General features: G+C 40.5%; 1 protein-coding gene across 2 annotated transcripts in view; it reads right to left on the bottom strand.

Moving 5' to 3' along the window:
- LOC145342128 (ribosomal protein S6 kinase alpha-6) overlaps nt 1-12,693 on the bottom strand; it is a 120,929-nt gene that overhangs the window by 26,212 nt on the left and 82,024 nt on the right. For both annotated transcript variants that reach the window (XM_080187380.1, XM_080187381.1), the window contains exons 10-14: nt 12,543-12,631; nt 9,091-9,155; nt 8,548-8,650; nt 5,739-5,863; nt 5,463-5,585 (exon numbers count right to left, since the gene is read on the bottom strand). In XM_080187380.1, the coding sequence (XP_080043506.1) occupies nt 5,463-5,585; nt 5,739-5,863; nt 8,548-8,650; nt 9,091-9,155; nt 12,543-12,631 (505 nt within the window). The remainder of the gene's footprint in view (nt 1-5,462; nt 5,586-5,738; nt 5,864-8,547; nt 8,651-9,090; nt 9,156-12,542; nt 12,632-12,693) is intronic.

Genomic DNA, 12,693 nt, shown 5'->3' with positions numbered 1-12,693 from the left:
GGTTAGAACCTCGGGAGACACCGGAAAGGCAGGCTTGTGATTAACGTTTTTGTCTTTTATTCCGCAGGTGGAGGTCCACCTCGTTGTCAAACGAGGGGCATGCACACGGTGGGTCGTGCGTGGGCTACTCTTGGAGGTTCTGGGAGTGGCCTAGTACTTCGTGTCGGTGTGTGTGCTTGATCCTGGACCGGTAGACGGGCGCCGCAACAGCTTGGTGACTAGCACTGCTGGCTGTGCAGATACATGGATTTGGGCCTGTGTCTGTGGGAGTTTGTGCATTCTCCCTGTGGATGCGTGGGTTTCCTCCGGGCGCTCCGGTTTCCTCCCACACCCCAAAGATGTGCTCTTAGGCTGATTGGTTTTACCAAATTGACACTATTCTCCCCCGAATCTGGCTAGGTCAGGGGTTCTATTCGTAGACACGCAGGGTAGAATAGGTGTAGGGTGATGCGGCGGCGCGGGCTTGTTGGGCCGAAGGGCCTGTTTCCCGTGCTGGGTTGTTCTTTGTTCTTTGAAGTGGAGTGGGGGTGATATTCTTGCACTGGAGGTGGTTCAAAAAAGGTTCAACTAGGTTGATTCCTGCGAAGGAGGAGTTGTCTTTTGAGCAGAGGTAAAGCAAGTTGGACCAATACTCACTGGACATCAGAAGAATGTCCATGTTCATACTGAAACATATCAGAGATGGCTTAGAAGAGAAAATACTGGGAGGATGTTTCCCCTCATCTAGAATTAGGAAACATAGTTATAAGAAGCTGTTCATTTAAGGCACAGAGATGAAGCGGGTACTTTTTTCTGAGGATCATGACTCTCTGGAATTCTCTACCCCAGACAGCAGTGGAGCCTGAGACAGTATGATTTTTGAATGACAGAGGAGATAAGGATTAAGGACAGGAAAGTGGATTTGAGGTCAAGATCAGATCAGCCATGATCATAGTGAATGGCAGAGCAACTCAAAGGCTACTATTTCTTATGTTCAATGAAATCAATGGAGCCTTCTAGAAAGGAGAGGCAATTGTGCCAAAAACGAGATTCTGAGTACAGGTTTCCACGAACAAACTGAAGAGTTACATGAGACAGATGTTAGAGTAAGAATGTTGCTTTAACTGTCCAAGCTGACAGAGTAGGTGCTAACAACAGAGATTCCTTGCTGGAAATATTCTGCTAACTTGCTATGCAACCTGCATCAAGTATTTCAGTCACATTTTGAGGATTACCCTTGCATCATTGAGCTTGCACTGTTTGTCTCTCAACAGAGGGGAATCTTCAGTTGTAACTTTTCACTCACAGGCCAATGAATTCCAAAGCAAGAGTCCAGAAGAATAAAGAGTTATGAATAAGTTAAGCTGATTAACACAAGCACAGAGTACTTTAAATCCTTTTGACTGCAAATGTAAAATGTTTGGCTCTGTCTCGATAATCTATGCTAAGTACCACAATTTCCTTTAAATTCATTCTCTGGATATGGGCATTGCTGTCAAGGCCAGAATTTATTGACTATTGCAGGATGCCTTTGAGAAAACAGTATTGGACCATCTTCCTGAATCAGTGTCTGACTTGAAATTATCCTCACAATGCCAGTGGGCAGGGCATGCCAAGATGTTGCCAACAAAGGAACAGCAAAATTAAATGTCCAAATCAAAGTGACGTGCAAATTAGAGGGGAACTTGAAAATAGAGTTCCCACGTATCTGTTATCTTTCACCTTTCCAACTCTTGATGGGTCTCCCAAATTCCACATCCATGACCTTAATGTCACCCAAAACTCTGCTGCTTACGTCTTAACACCAGAAATTCCATGCTCCATCACCTCAGTGCTCAATGACTTGCACTAGCTCCTGGTCGAGCAATATCTTGATTTTGAAATTCTCATCCTTGTTTTCCAATTCATCCATGGTCTTCTTCTTTCCCCAGCTCTGTAATCTCTTCCATCCCACAACATTCCAAGATATCAGTGCACTAGGAATTATGGCCTCCTGTATATCTTCGATTTTAATTGTTCCATTGCTGATAGCTATGCCCTCAGTGACCTAGGCTCCAAACTCTGGAATACTCTCCTAACACATCCTTCTACCTCACTTTGCTCCTTTAAGGCACTGCCAAAAACCGACCACCTTCATAAAACAGAAGGAGCTAAAGCAGCCTTAATTGATAGAAAATGTGGAAAAGGCAATTTATTTTTTCAGCTTACTGAAGTGTTTTGTTTAATTAAAACTGCTAAGAGTGAGAAAAATAGCTCCATCATTTCTTCACATCAACAAGGCAGAGGTTTCTGTGAATTTGGCAAAAGTTGGTTCTCATGAACAGGTTGGAAAAAGTCAGCAAGACAGTATCCCTGTAAATTAAGTGAATATTCAAGGAGAAACGACATCTGGGGACTGGAGAAGACAGCACTGTGTGAAGAGAGAATGGAATCCCAAGAGGGAAAATGACTGTTAAATTAATTTCTGAAGCAGCAGTCGCATTTATTCCACTTTATTCAAATAATTAACCTTCTTTATTTTGTAAGTCGAGAACTCCAATCCTGACCAACCTAGGGTCTTTTGCACATGCCCCAGCTAAGAAGTGGTCACTCACTCACAGTTCTTTTCTTTTTGTACTTTAGGCCGAGGGTTGGCTCTATGTGCCTGCACTGATGGAAAGAGAAAACACGGCAATGAGGCAGATCAGATGATCAGAGGCAGAACGCTATGATCTGGCAGATGCCCTAGGGGAGACATGGGAGGAGGAAACTGAAGTCCCAAACCAGAAACGGAACAGGAAGAAGTCCTGAAAAGCGGCCTCAGCCCAGGATGAAAGCCCAGATAGGAATAGGCCCCTTAAATGAAATGGAAGAAAAGGGCAGAGTAACAGGCTCTCAATTCAAGAGCTACAGGGAGCTGGCTTTAATTGAAATGGTCCAACTAATTTAATTGAGGTGCCCTGAAGCTCCAAGAAGGCAGCCAAAGGTTGACGACTTCATGTTGCAGGCCGTCAGAGCAAAGGTATCCCTTTGGAGCGATGATGTTCTGCTTGGCATAGCCCAAGATCTGAAATTGTGCTTGGAAGTTGAAGCTTGAGAGCACTCGGAGATCCAGGGGAAAAGAATCCTGGGAGGGGAGATTGAAATCCTGCAAGGTGGTTTGTTGTTGAAGCCATCCAAATTGGAGCAACCTTTCAAGAGAATTCTAAGACAAAATCTTCAACTGTAGAGATTTGAAACTCTCGTGAGAAAAATAAAGTTTCAGTCAGAATGATTGACGCAAGACGTAACGTGGGTTGCTGAGAAATCCATGAAATTGAATTTGATCGTATCTGTCATCTACTATGTACTGTGGTGTGCGCAAACACAGTTTGCCTGTTAATTCACATATATTTCAACATTAGAGTATAAAACATATATTGTAAATTGTTTTATCTTTCTGAACTTGTACAATAAAGTTTATTTTGTTTGTTGCAAACCTGCAGAATCGTGTGATTTTACTCACTTCATATGCATTTCGAATCTCAAATTTAATTTACTTTAAACAAATGTTATTGGTCCGTGGTTGGATACCCCCCTCCCTCAACCTCCCAACACAGCCTGGGGTCTGACCAAGGATCACAACAGCGCCTAGATTTTTTTTTACATTAAAGTCTGTTAATAATGAAATATTAAACCAATTCACTATTTTTAAAGTAAACTTTCTCACAATATATGCAAAGGTGAATTGGGGACATGTAGCACAAGCATTTACACATAGGCATGGTTTAAAATTCCCCTATGGATGACACCACAAGAATCTCTATTATTATTTGGAGATCTGTACAAGGAATTCAAAAGTTCTCACAAACTACCTAAAAATAACAAAGAACTAAGAAAGTTAGAGGAACAAGGCCTTTGACCCTCAAGCCTGCACCGACCATGCTGCCCGATCGAACTAAAACAAAGAAAATTACAGCACAAAACGTTCAGGAAATGCCCCTTAATTTTATTATGTTGACGTCTATAGGATCAATCTTCCTTTAGTGATTCTGCAAAATCAGCTGCAGCAGAATGACCAGATCAGTGGTCCTAACAGTCCAAACAATCTTCAAACTCTTTCAATTTACCTCCTGCTTTCCACTTCCTGACTGCAGTTTGTCACCATTGTTAAACGCTCCTCTCTTGCCTACTGCTTCCCTTCCTGACTTCACCACCGCTGCCTTGCTCATCTCATCACTTCTCCCTGGCCACATTGTCCCACTCGCTTCCTCTCTCAATTTGCCACTTCCTTCCCCAATTTCAACCTTTCAGTTTGCCGCCTCCTCTGACTCGCCACTTCCCCTCTCCCCCCACCTTCACACTCTCTGCCTCCCTCCTGCACATTGTCACTCATTGTCTCTCCCAACTCACCACTTCCATCCTGACCCTCCCAGTCAGCCTCCCAGCTCCTTCTACTCAGTGCCTGCCCATTCACTGTCTCCCTCCTACTCACCATTTACCTCTCTCAACTCAGAGTCAGGGCAGAAGTCAGTCAGAGGGAGATAAGGGGTGAGAAAGTGGGAGGCATGCAAGTGGTAAGGTTGGTGATTGGGGTGGGGGGGTGGGGGGGGGGGGGGGGGGGGTGACCATGGCGAGCTTGGGGACGGGTGGGAGTTACAAAAAGCAGCAGACCAGAGAGGCAATGAGGAGGTTGAAAAGAGCCATTTAGCAGGGAAGCAGCAAATGGGAAGTTTGGGGATTGAATAATTGGCAGACAGGCAAGAGGGAGAATTCACCAAATATCAAAACTCTAAACATTCAGGGTGATGAGAATCATGCCTCTAAAATTTGCCCCCATGCTATTACCCCCCGAAACTACCACTAAGACAAATAACATACATCATGCACAGCATACGCAATTCATAATTATCTTGGTGTTACCCATTACATGGATGTTGACACAAATTAGAAAACCTGGCTAGTAAGGGAAATTGTAGACAACAGAATTTTGCAGCAGTGTTAATGTATGCCTACTTGTGACACTAACAAACTTTAACTTTAACAGAAAGTCTTCTTTTAAAATAAATTGAATTTTCATTCACTAATTCGGAAAAGTATAATATGAATAGTTATATGTGACTGCCAATGAGACAATATGTGATAACATTCAGCTTGATTTTGTTTTACAGTCAACAGTAAAACACAAGCAGAAAATTCAAATTGAGCTTCATGAATTCAGATTGTGTGGGTTTGGAGGAGTAACAACATCTCCAAACTTCTAACAAATTACCTTGCAGAAAGTTGTGCTTGTAAAAATTATAATGAGAAGTCAATACTCAAAGTTGATGATGCAATACCAATGGAATGAACCAGCATATTTGGAGAGTTTGACTCTAACAGAGGACAAACAAGATAGAAACCTATTCCTTCCTCCAAAACATGGAAGTCCACAACAAAGTCTCATTAAAAACCCACATTATACATTAGGCAGTAAATTTTCAGCACTCCTATTAGGATTAGACGACTGAGTTATCATTAATTACCTTGACGGCAAACTCCATATTGGTAACTCGGTGTATGCAGCGCTTGCAGATCGAGTAGGAGCCAACCCCAATATCTTCTTTTAGTTCATATCCATCATTGAACTGCATGCTATTCCCATGCAGCTGTTATAAACGAAGAAATAAAATTAAAATTCCTTATCAAAAAATTAGATTTTTTTGTTAAAACACAGCATCTTGCCCAACATTAGAATACAGTCTGTAGACATTTTCTAAGTTCAGCATCACACTTGTTGTTAAGCCATCTATGCATTGTACCTGTACAATAGGGTGTACAGCTGTCAGTGGGTTACTCTGCACTTCTTCCACTGCATTAGTTGCAACAAAACTAAATCCTCTGAATAGCTGATGTGCATTAGCACTTGGTGGAATTCCAGGTGAATCTGAACAAAGAAAAAACCTTCAATTATCATTCATTTATTTCCACAACAAAGTTTTATGAACATTGTAAGTCTAGTTCTGACAATCTCATTGAACTCCAAGACACGTACCCCTCATACAATTCAATGCCCGAGTCATTAAAGTAACATCTAATATTATAACACATACAATTCCCAGCAACAACAAATTATTTAAAATGTTAAGTTAAAAATCACATTTGAATGCTCTTTCAAAATAAACATTTCTGCCCACAGAATAAAAGCTATCCCTCAAACAAAATGGCACTTGTCTGCTCAAATAATGATGTCGTTTCACCTGAAGTTTCAAGCAATATATAAATCACATATTCTGAGACAAATGTCAATTGTTTGTGAAGAGCTGCATAACTCTCAAGATTGGTCTTAATGACCAATGGATCACTATCCCTGACTCTAACTTAAAGGTTTAGGTCCTGAAATTACAGTGTGGGAGATTAACACAAATTCTTTATCCCTTTCCAGCTATTTTGACAGGATTAACAGCTGTACTAATACAGTGGGCTAAAGAATTGAGTAGAAATGCAGAAAGGAGTTGACACAGTGCAAGTGAGATGTCTTCAGGATGTTTACCCATCTGTATTGACAATACAGTCTCTAATATGAACCCAGAAACACTTCCTTCCGTATTCACATGCAATATATATGAGGTGAGTCGGAATGCATGTAAGCAGATAGGCTTTGTTTTTAAACTGCTTCTGAGGGATTGGGTTCCATAAATCCTCAACTTTATTTACGGAAGCATAAAGATTTATTTTGTGCAATATATCTTAAGGTGGGCATCATTATAAATTATTAAACTTAAGACTAAATTTGAAAATAAATTTCTAAAGGAAACAAACCACCCAGGTAGGTTATCCAGCCCTTTATTCCTATTCCACCATTCAACATGATAATGGCTGATGTGCAACCATGCTGGCCCTTTATACCATCAGGTTAACAAAAACCTATCAGTTTTAAAGTTAGTCATGCATGAACTGCCTGAAAAGTCTAGTTCTAATTTTTTTCAAGAATCAACAACCAATCAGCAGAATAGTTTCTATCTATTTTATTTGTTCCCCTTGATCACTTGAGAATTTCTATCAAATCACCCATCTTTGATGTGTTCCCTGAGAAGGTGGCCATCCAGCTAAACAATACCCACCCTGCCTTGGCCATCCCTGAACTCATGTGGATACTCGTGGACATTGATCACTTTCTAATTTCAAAGGAACCCAACCACAGGAACCTCTTCTCGTAGCTTACTCCCTGGAGTCCAGTTATCATTTGATTAACTCTATACACTCCCTCAGGGTTAATTTATATTTTGTAAGGTGTGATGCACATGTCTGCTCACAATGCTCCAGGTGTGGTCTAACCAAAGCTATTTTTGTAAGTGCAGCTGAAACATGACTTCTACCCCTTTGTATTACTGCTTTCGGTACAAAGGCCAGCATCCCAAGAGCCCTTTTCATTATTTTCTCTACCTGGTCATAAAACTTTATGGTTCTGTATATCTGGAATCCCAAGTTTCTTTGGACTTCCACTGTTTCTACCTTTTTTTGCCATTTAGAAAGTACCCAGCTGCATCTATGTTATGGTCAAAGTGGATGGTCTCATTTGCTGACTTTGAAATCTATTTGCCAAGTAACTTAATTTATAAATAGGTCTCTGTAATTTTACATTTCCATCAGCATTACGTACAATGCAGCCTTATTTGTGCCGTAAGAAAATTTTGATCTGTGACTATCACACCATCTTAAGTTATTAACAAATACATCAATCAATATTTAAAACCCCAAAACAGATCTTTGCAGGAATAGTCACATCTTGTCCATTAGAGTACCTGCCATTACTACTATTCTCCACTTCTTCAAGCTGAGCTTCTCAGTCAATTTCCCAACCACAGAAATTACAGCTCATGAGCAGGCCATTCGAGCCCAATCATATCTGTGCTGGCTCTCTCTGCCTTCTCACCTGATGAAGGGGCAGTGCTCCGAAAGCTCGTGCTACTAAATAAATCTGTTGGACTTTAACCTGGTGTTGTGAGGCTATTTACTATGCCTACCCCAGTCCAACGCTGGCAATCCACATCATCACTGTAGCCCTGCTCATTTTTTATTTTCAGCTAATAATCCAATTCCCTTATTGAACCTGCCTCTACTACACACTCAGACAGTGCATTCCAGATCTTAACCACTCGCTATGTAAAGAAGGTTTTCCTCGCGTCACCACTGCTTCTTTTGCCAATTAACAGGTGCAAGAGGTACCAGCTTGGAAAGCTAATAAAGAAAGCTTTCCTTCAACTTCCACAAATGAAAAAGTTGATTTTAAAATATTGGAGCTGGAAGCATTTGTACTTCAACAATACTAACAATGTGGGAAAAATGAAAGCAAGGCACAATGAAAAGCACAGGGATCATCTTAAATACTCATCCATATTCTGAGATTTGAACAATCCAATAAGTTTAATGAACATTGTAAAGGGCATAAAAATTAAATTAAATCATATTTAATCATATTAAAAATTAAATCATATTTCATTTTTTTATGTCAGAAAACACTTCCTTCAATATCCATGACAAAACTCCTAATTAATTTTGTTTCAGAGAAAGTGATGAGTTAGGTTTTCACAAAATACATAGCAACAATAAAAGAGTAATCATCTGTACCTTTTGGTGTTTTAGCTGTAAATTCTGGATCAAAGCAGAAGGTATCTTCTGGCTTACCAGAAGCAGGTTTAAACGGTGGTTGAATTTCTTTTCTGACCAGTTTCTGAGATAAAGAGAATGGTTCATTTTTACATGTCTCTGTCACTTTATTTTGAATGACAATGTGGATAATTATGAATACCCAACTACATTACTTCGAATTATTGGTTTAACATTTACATGTTTTTTAAAACTCAGGATTTACAAAATTGCAACACCCTTTCACAATTTACAGTTGCAATGGGTGCTAACACCTTAGATAAGAATTCATAAGTTTGATTGGCATAAGAGTTACAAAATCTCTGAACAAATGGTCTAATATCCCAGAAAATATATAATTTTTAAAAATCTTTTATTAACAGCAGAAAAAAAGTTCTTTCAAACAAGCAGTGAATTAAAAGCATGAACATTTAGATTTTAACTTTGGGTTTTTCAGGAGTAAAAAGCATTACATTTAACAGCTTTGTGACCTTGATCTTGCTTGTTGGAATGGGAAACACCTACATTCCAGTCAATGGTAGCAAAGAATGGATGCCTTTTGATCTCTTCAACTCCATCAGGGCCAGCTCCTACAAGAATTAAGATCATGGGATGTTTATTTGTAGTTTTGGCTGCATGCAGGCAGAGGCCAATCTCCAACCCAGTACAACTAACTGTTTTTTCAAGTAACATGTACTGGAGATAAATGAATGCTGTTACATCACTGCACAATGCTGCAAAAGCAGTGCAATGTAGTGGGCAATTTGTGTTTTACACAAGCCCACTCCACAATGTGCAGGAATGTAGGAAATTAATTATACGTCTCGGCACAGGTATTTCCAGTGTATATCAGCACATCAGAAGAAATTCAACTCTAAACAACATTTTTCATTTGAAGCATCAGTGCTAATACATGGCTGGGTTTTTTCAATGATGTCTGGAATTGTACTCTGGCTTCTTCAACAATGAAAATAGGGAGGCAACAGTTTTTATGTCATGTGAACCAACATAAATGGGAGATGAGCTTTCCTCTATTATGTTCCCCAATACATCTCAGCATACTATGGAAAAGAGCAAGTTTTTTTTCCCAACAGTTGTTGAAAAATACAAAAAATGCACAATTTCTGCTTACATTGGGAATTAAATGTAAGACTTTTTTGAACGAGAGAATTTGATTACTTACCTTTCATTCAGTGCCAAATGCTTCATCAAATTCAAGGTCACTGCTGAAAGACAGCAAGGGCTAAAAATTCAATAGCCCAAATGCAGGCACAGGGATCGCAATGCCAGACTAACCTATGCTGATTTAAAATGATATACCCAGCACACAAACTTTGTGACACCTGCTAACCCAAATGTTAGTGGCATGCAGTGGTGTTATAAATGTACTGCAGAGAAATTGCACACCTCACCAGAGTGTCCATGGTCACCCAAGGTTAGCACCACTTAAAGCTAGCCTGAACTACTTAAAGATAGCCTAGTCCTTTTAAAGAGGAAGTACATTCTGGCTGCATGAGGTACTGAAGTCATCAGTGTCTAACCTAGAGGAAGAATGAAGATGGAACAACATGGCAGAGAGCAAGCTCCCAAATTTTCTAACACACTACTCGTGTCCCTGAGCGCTCAAGATGGACAGGAGAAGAATTGCCCTGTAACCATAGGGGGGTCAGAAGGCTCTCCACATAAAAACAAAAGAGGGAACTGAAGCAAACATTTATAAAGATCAATGCCATCGAGGACCTGGACGCTGAGCCGCATGCAGTCGAATTACCTTCCAAGAGCAATCAAAGTCAGCCAATGTCTTTTCAAATATCATACCCTTAGAACTGAACTATCAGCCTAGCACTGCTCAATTCACCACACGTGCCACTAAATTTGCCTCACCCCTTTCACTCAACTTCCAATTTTTGTCACACACAAACACATATCTCACATTCATTGCTTCATCTGGTTGTCTGCTCCACCATCACATACTTAGCACTGCTGCAAACCACAGAGCCACATCTCTCATGTTGAAAACACTGTCCTGCTGTAATCAGGTTTTAGACCATACAGCGGATGACAGTGGCACAACTCTGTCAAAGGCTATTCCAGAGCAGTCCAGGCATGGAACTGTGCTTCAACACTTAAGTGGTAAATACGACGTATCGCTTAGCAGTATGGCTAAATGTATGCATGCAAGCTACATGTGGTCGAGGTTGCAGGGTATAATCAAAAGTCAAATGTAAAGCAGATCCCTTGTCACTCAGCAATCAGCCTCTACTTTGACGTGGTGGCTGAAAGATCAAAGAAACAGACCAGCACAGAATGAAAGCCCCAAGGCAGCTGCCAGGATACCAAGAATTCACCAGCATGATGTGCTGATTACTACCACACACCAACTGCACACTAAACAAGGGGTAATCTTTCCGGTTGTACTTGATCTCAACACTAAGATGTGGAAGTCACAAAGCTACACGTCTGCACCATAAGGAAGTCTCCCATCCTGGCAAAAATACATGCATGCTCCACTTGTTTCTCTTTGTTCAGGGAGAACAAATCTAACAGTGAACTCTTCCCTCCTGGAGGAAGTGTGCCTGTCAGTTATCTGTTGTAGAGGTGGAGAGTGAACTGAGAAATGTTGCCTGCTCCAGCCTGGAAGTAATCCAGTATGAAGAAAGTCACCTTCAGAGCCCTTTACTGGCTGTAGGTCTGGTTGCAAAAGGATGACAGAGTTCTGTGAATACCTCCTTCAGGTACTGTTGCTGGCTTAGTTGGAGATAGGTGTTATATTGCCTGAAGACCAACAGTGCACAAGGCTTCTCGCTGTGAGCACTTTTTGCCTCTTCAAGCAACATGTTTTGTTTGCTCCATCTCCCAATCATACTACAGCCTAAGGGGAAAAGTAACTATAAACACATGACTGTGAGTAGGCGATGTGTACAGAACCCTTGTAAGATCTTCTCCACATGCAGCACCATTTCCTGCAGGCCTCAACTTTAACCTCCTCCTCAAAACACCCAGCACTTCCATGAACTCCAACTGAGCCAGCAGAGAAACCAGTAACTATCCTACAAGGACACAATCTCTTTTAATAACACTGATGTGATTGGGCGAGGCCTTTCTGCTGCTGAATGCATATTCAAGTTAAGGAAGGGTGTTAACTAAGACAGCAAAAAATGGCAGCACTGGCAACAGGTCAGCATGATACACCTTCTGGCATCAGATTCCAGCACAGGCTCCTCACAATCATATTAACACCCTCACCAAGAACACATTCCATGTGTGACACACCAGAAATGAGCACAAATGGTGCAGACACTACTTTCGCACCAAAATGGAACCCCTAGTGTCAAAGCAATGGGTCCAAGTGCATCAAATTTGTGCCCAAAGGTCTGGTTCTACATGGCCATAACATGCATCTGATCTTAGGCAAGACAGAAGCCAAGAAAAGAATGAACTTTCAGTTCAGGTTTTATTGTTTCTACTGGTGAATGTCTGAAATCAGCTGAACGAGTAAGTGGTGGATTGTGTCTGTAAATTCATGGGGGAATTGGATACGTAAATGGGATAGTGAATGGGAGATGAGAGCCGATGATGTTGGTTGGCAGATAAATTACGAGTTTTTTTCCAGTGTTGTCTTTCCTATTATTTCTTTGCATTAATCTGTTGGGCAGCCAAGAGGGTAGAAAACTCTGTTTGTAAAGCATTTGCACTGGGGACACTCTCGACACAAAAACAAACCTCCTCCTTACAATTTATTATTCTATCACTTTAAAGATTAAATGTAAAGGAATAGAAATGCAATAAACTTCAAAAAAGTATTTCCAGCATTCTATAGACAACGACATCAATAGGCATGCAACAAAGTATTGCAATGATTTTTTCGCAGTGCCAATTGATCTTCATTATCAGATACATATCCACCAATATCCAACAATAACTGGAAACAATAACTTCAATATAGAGATGGATGATGATAAAAAAATGAGCAGTACCTAGTCTGTTCCCAGGATTTCGCTTGAATAACATTCTGAGAAGACCTTGAGCTTCTGGACTAAGAAACTGAGGCATTCCTAATTTAGCTCTTGGAAAGAGTAAATGGATTATTTTATTTAAATGATACTCAACATTGCATACTAATATATA

Source organism: Carcharhinus amblyrhynchos, chromosome 4 (assembly GCF_965287045.1).
Source record: "Carcharhinus amblyrhynchos chromosome 4, sCarAmb.v2.hapA, whole genome shotgun sequence".
In the NCBI taxonomy this organism is placed as follows: domain Eukaryota; kingdom Metazoa; phylum Chordata; class Chondrichthyes; order Carcharhiniformes; family Carcharhinidae; genus Carcharhinus; species Carcharhinus amblyrhynchos.
Note: the sequence above shows the minus strand (reverse complement) of the source record. Positions and strands in the feature narration are given on the sequence as shown.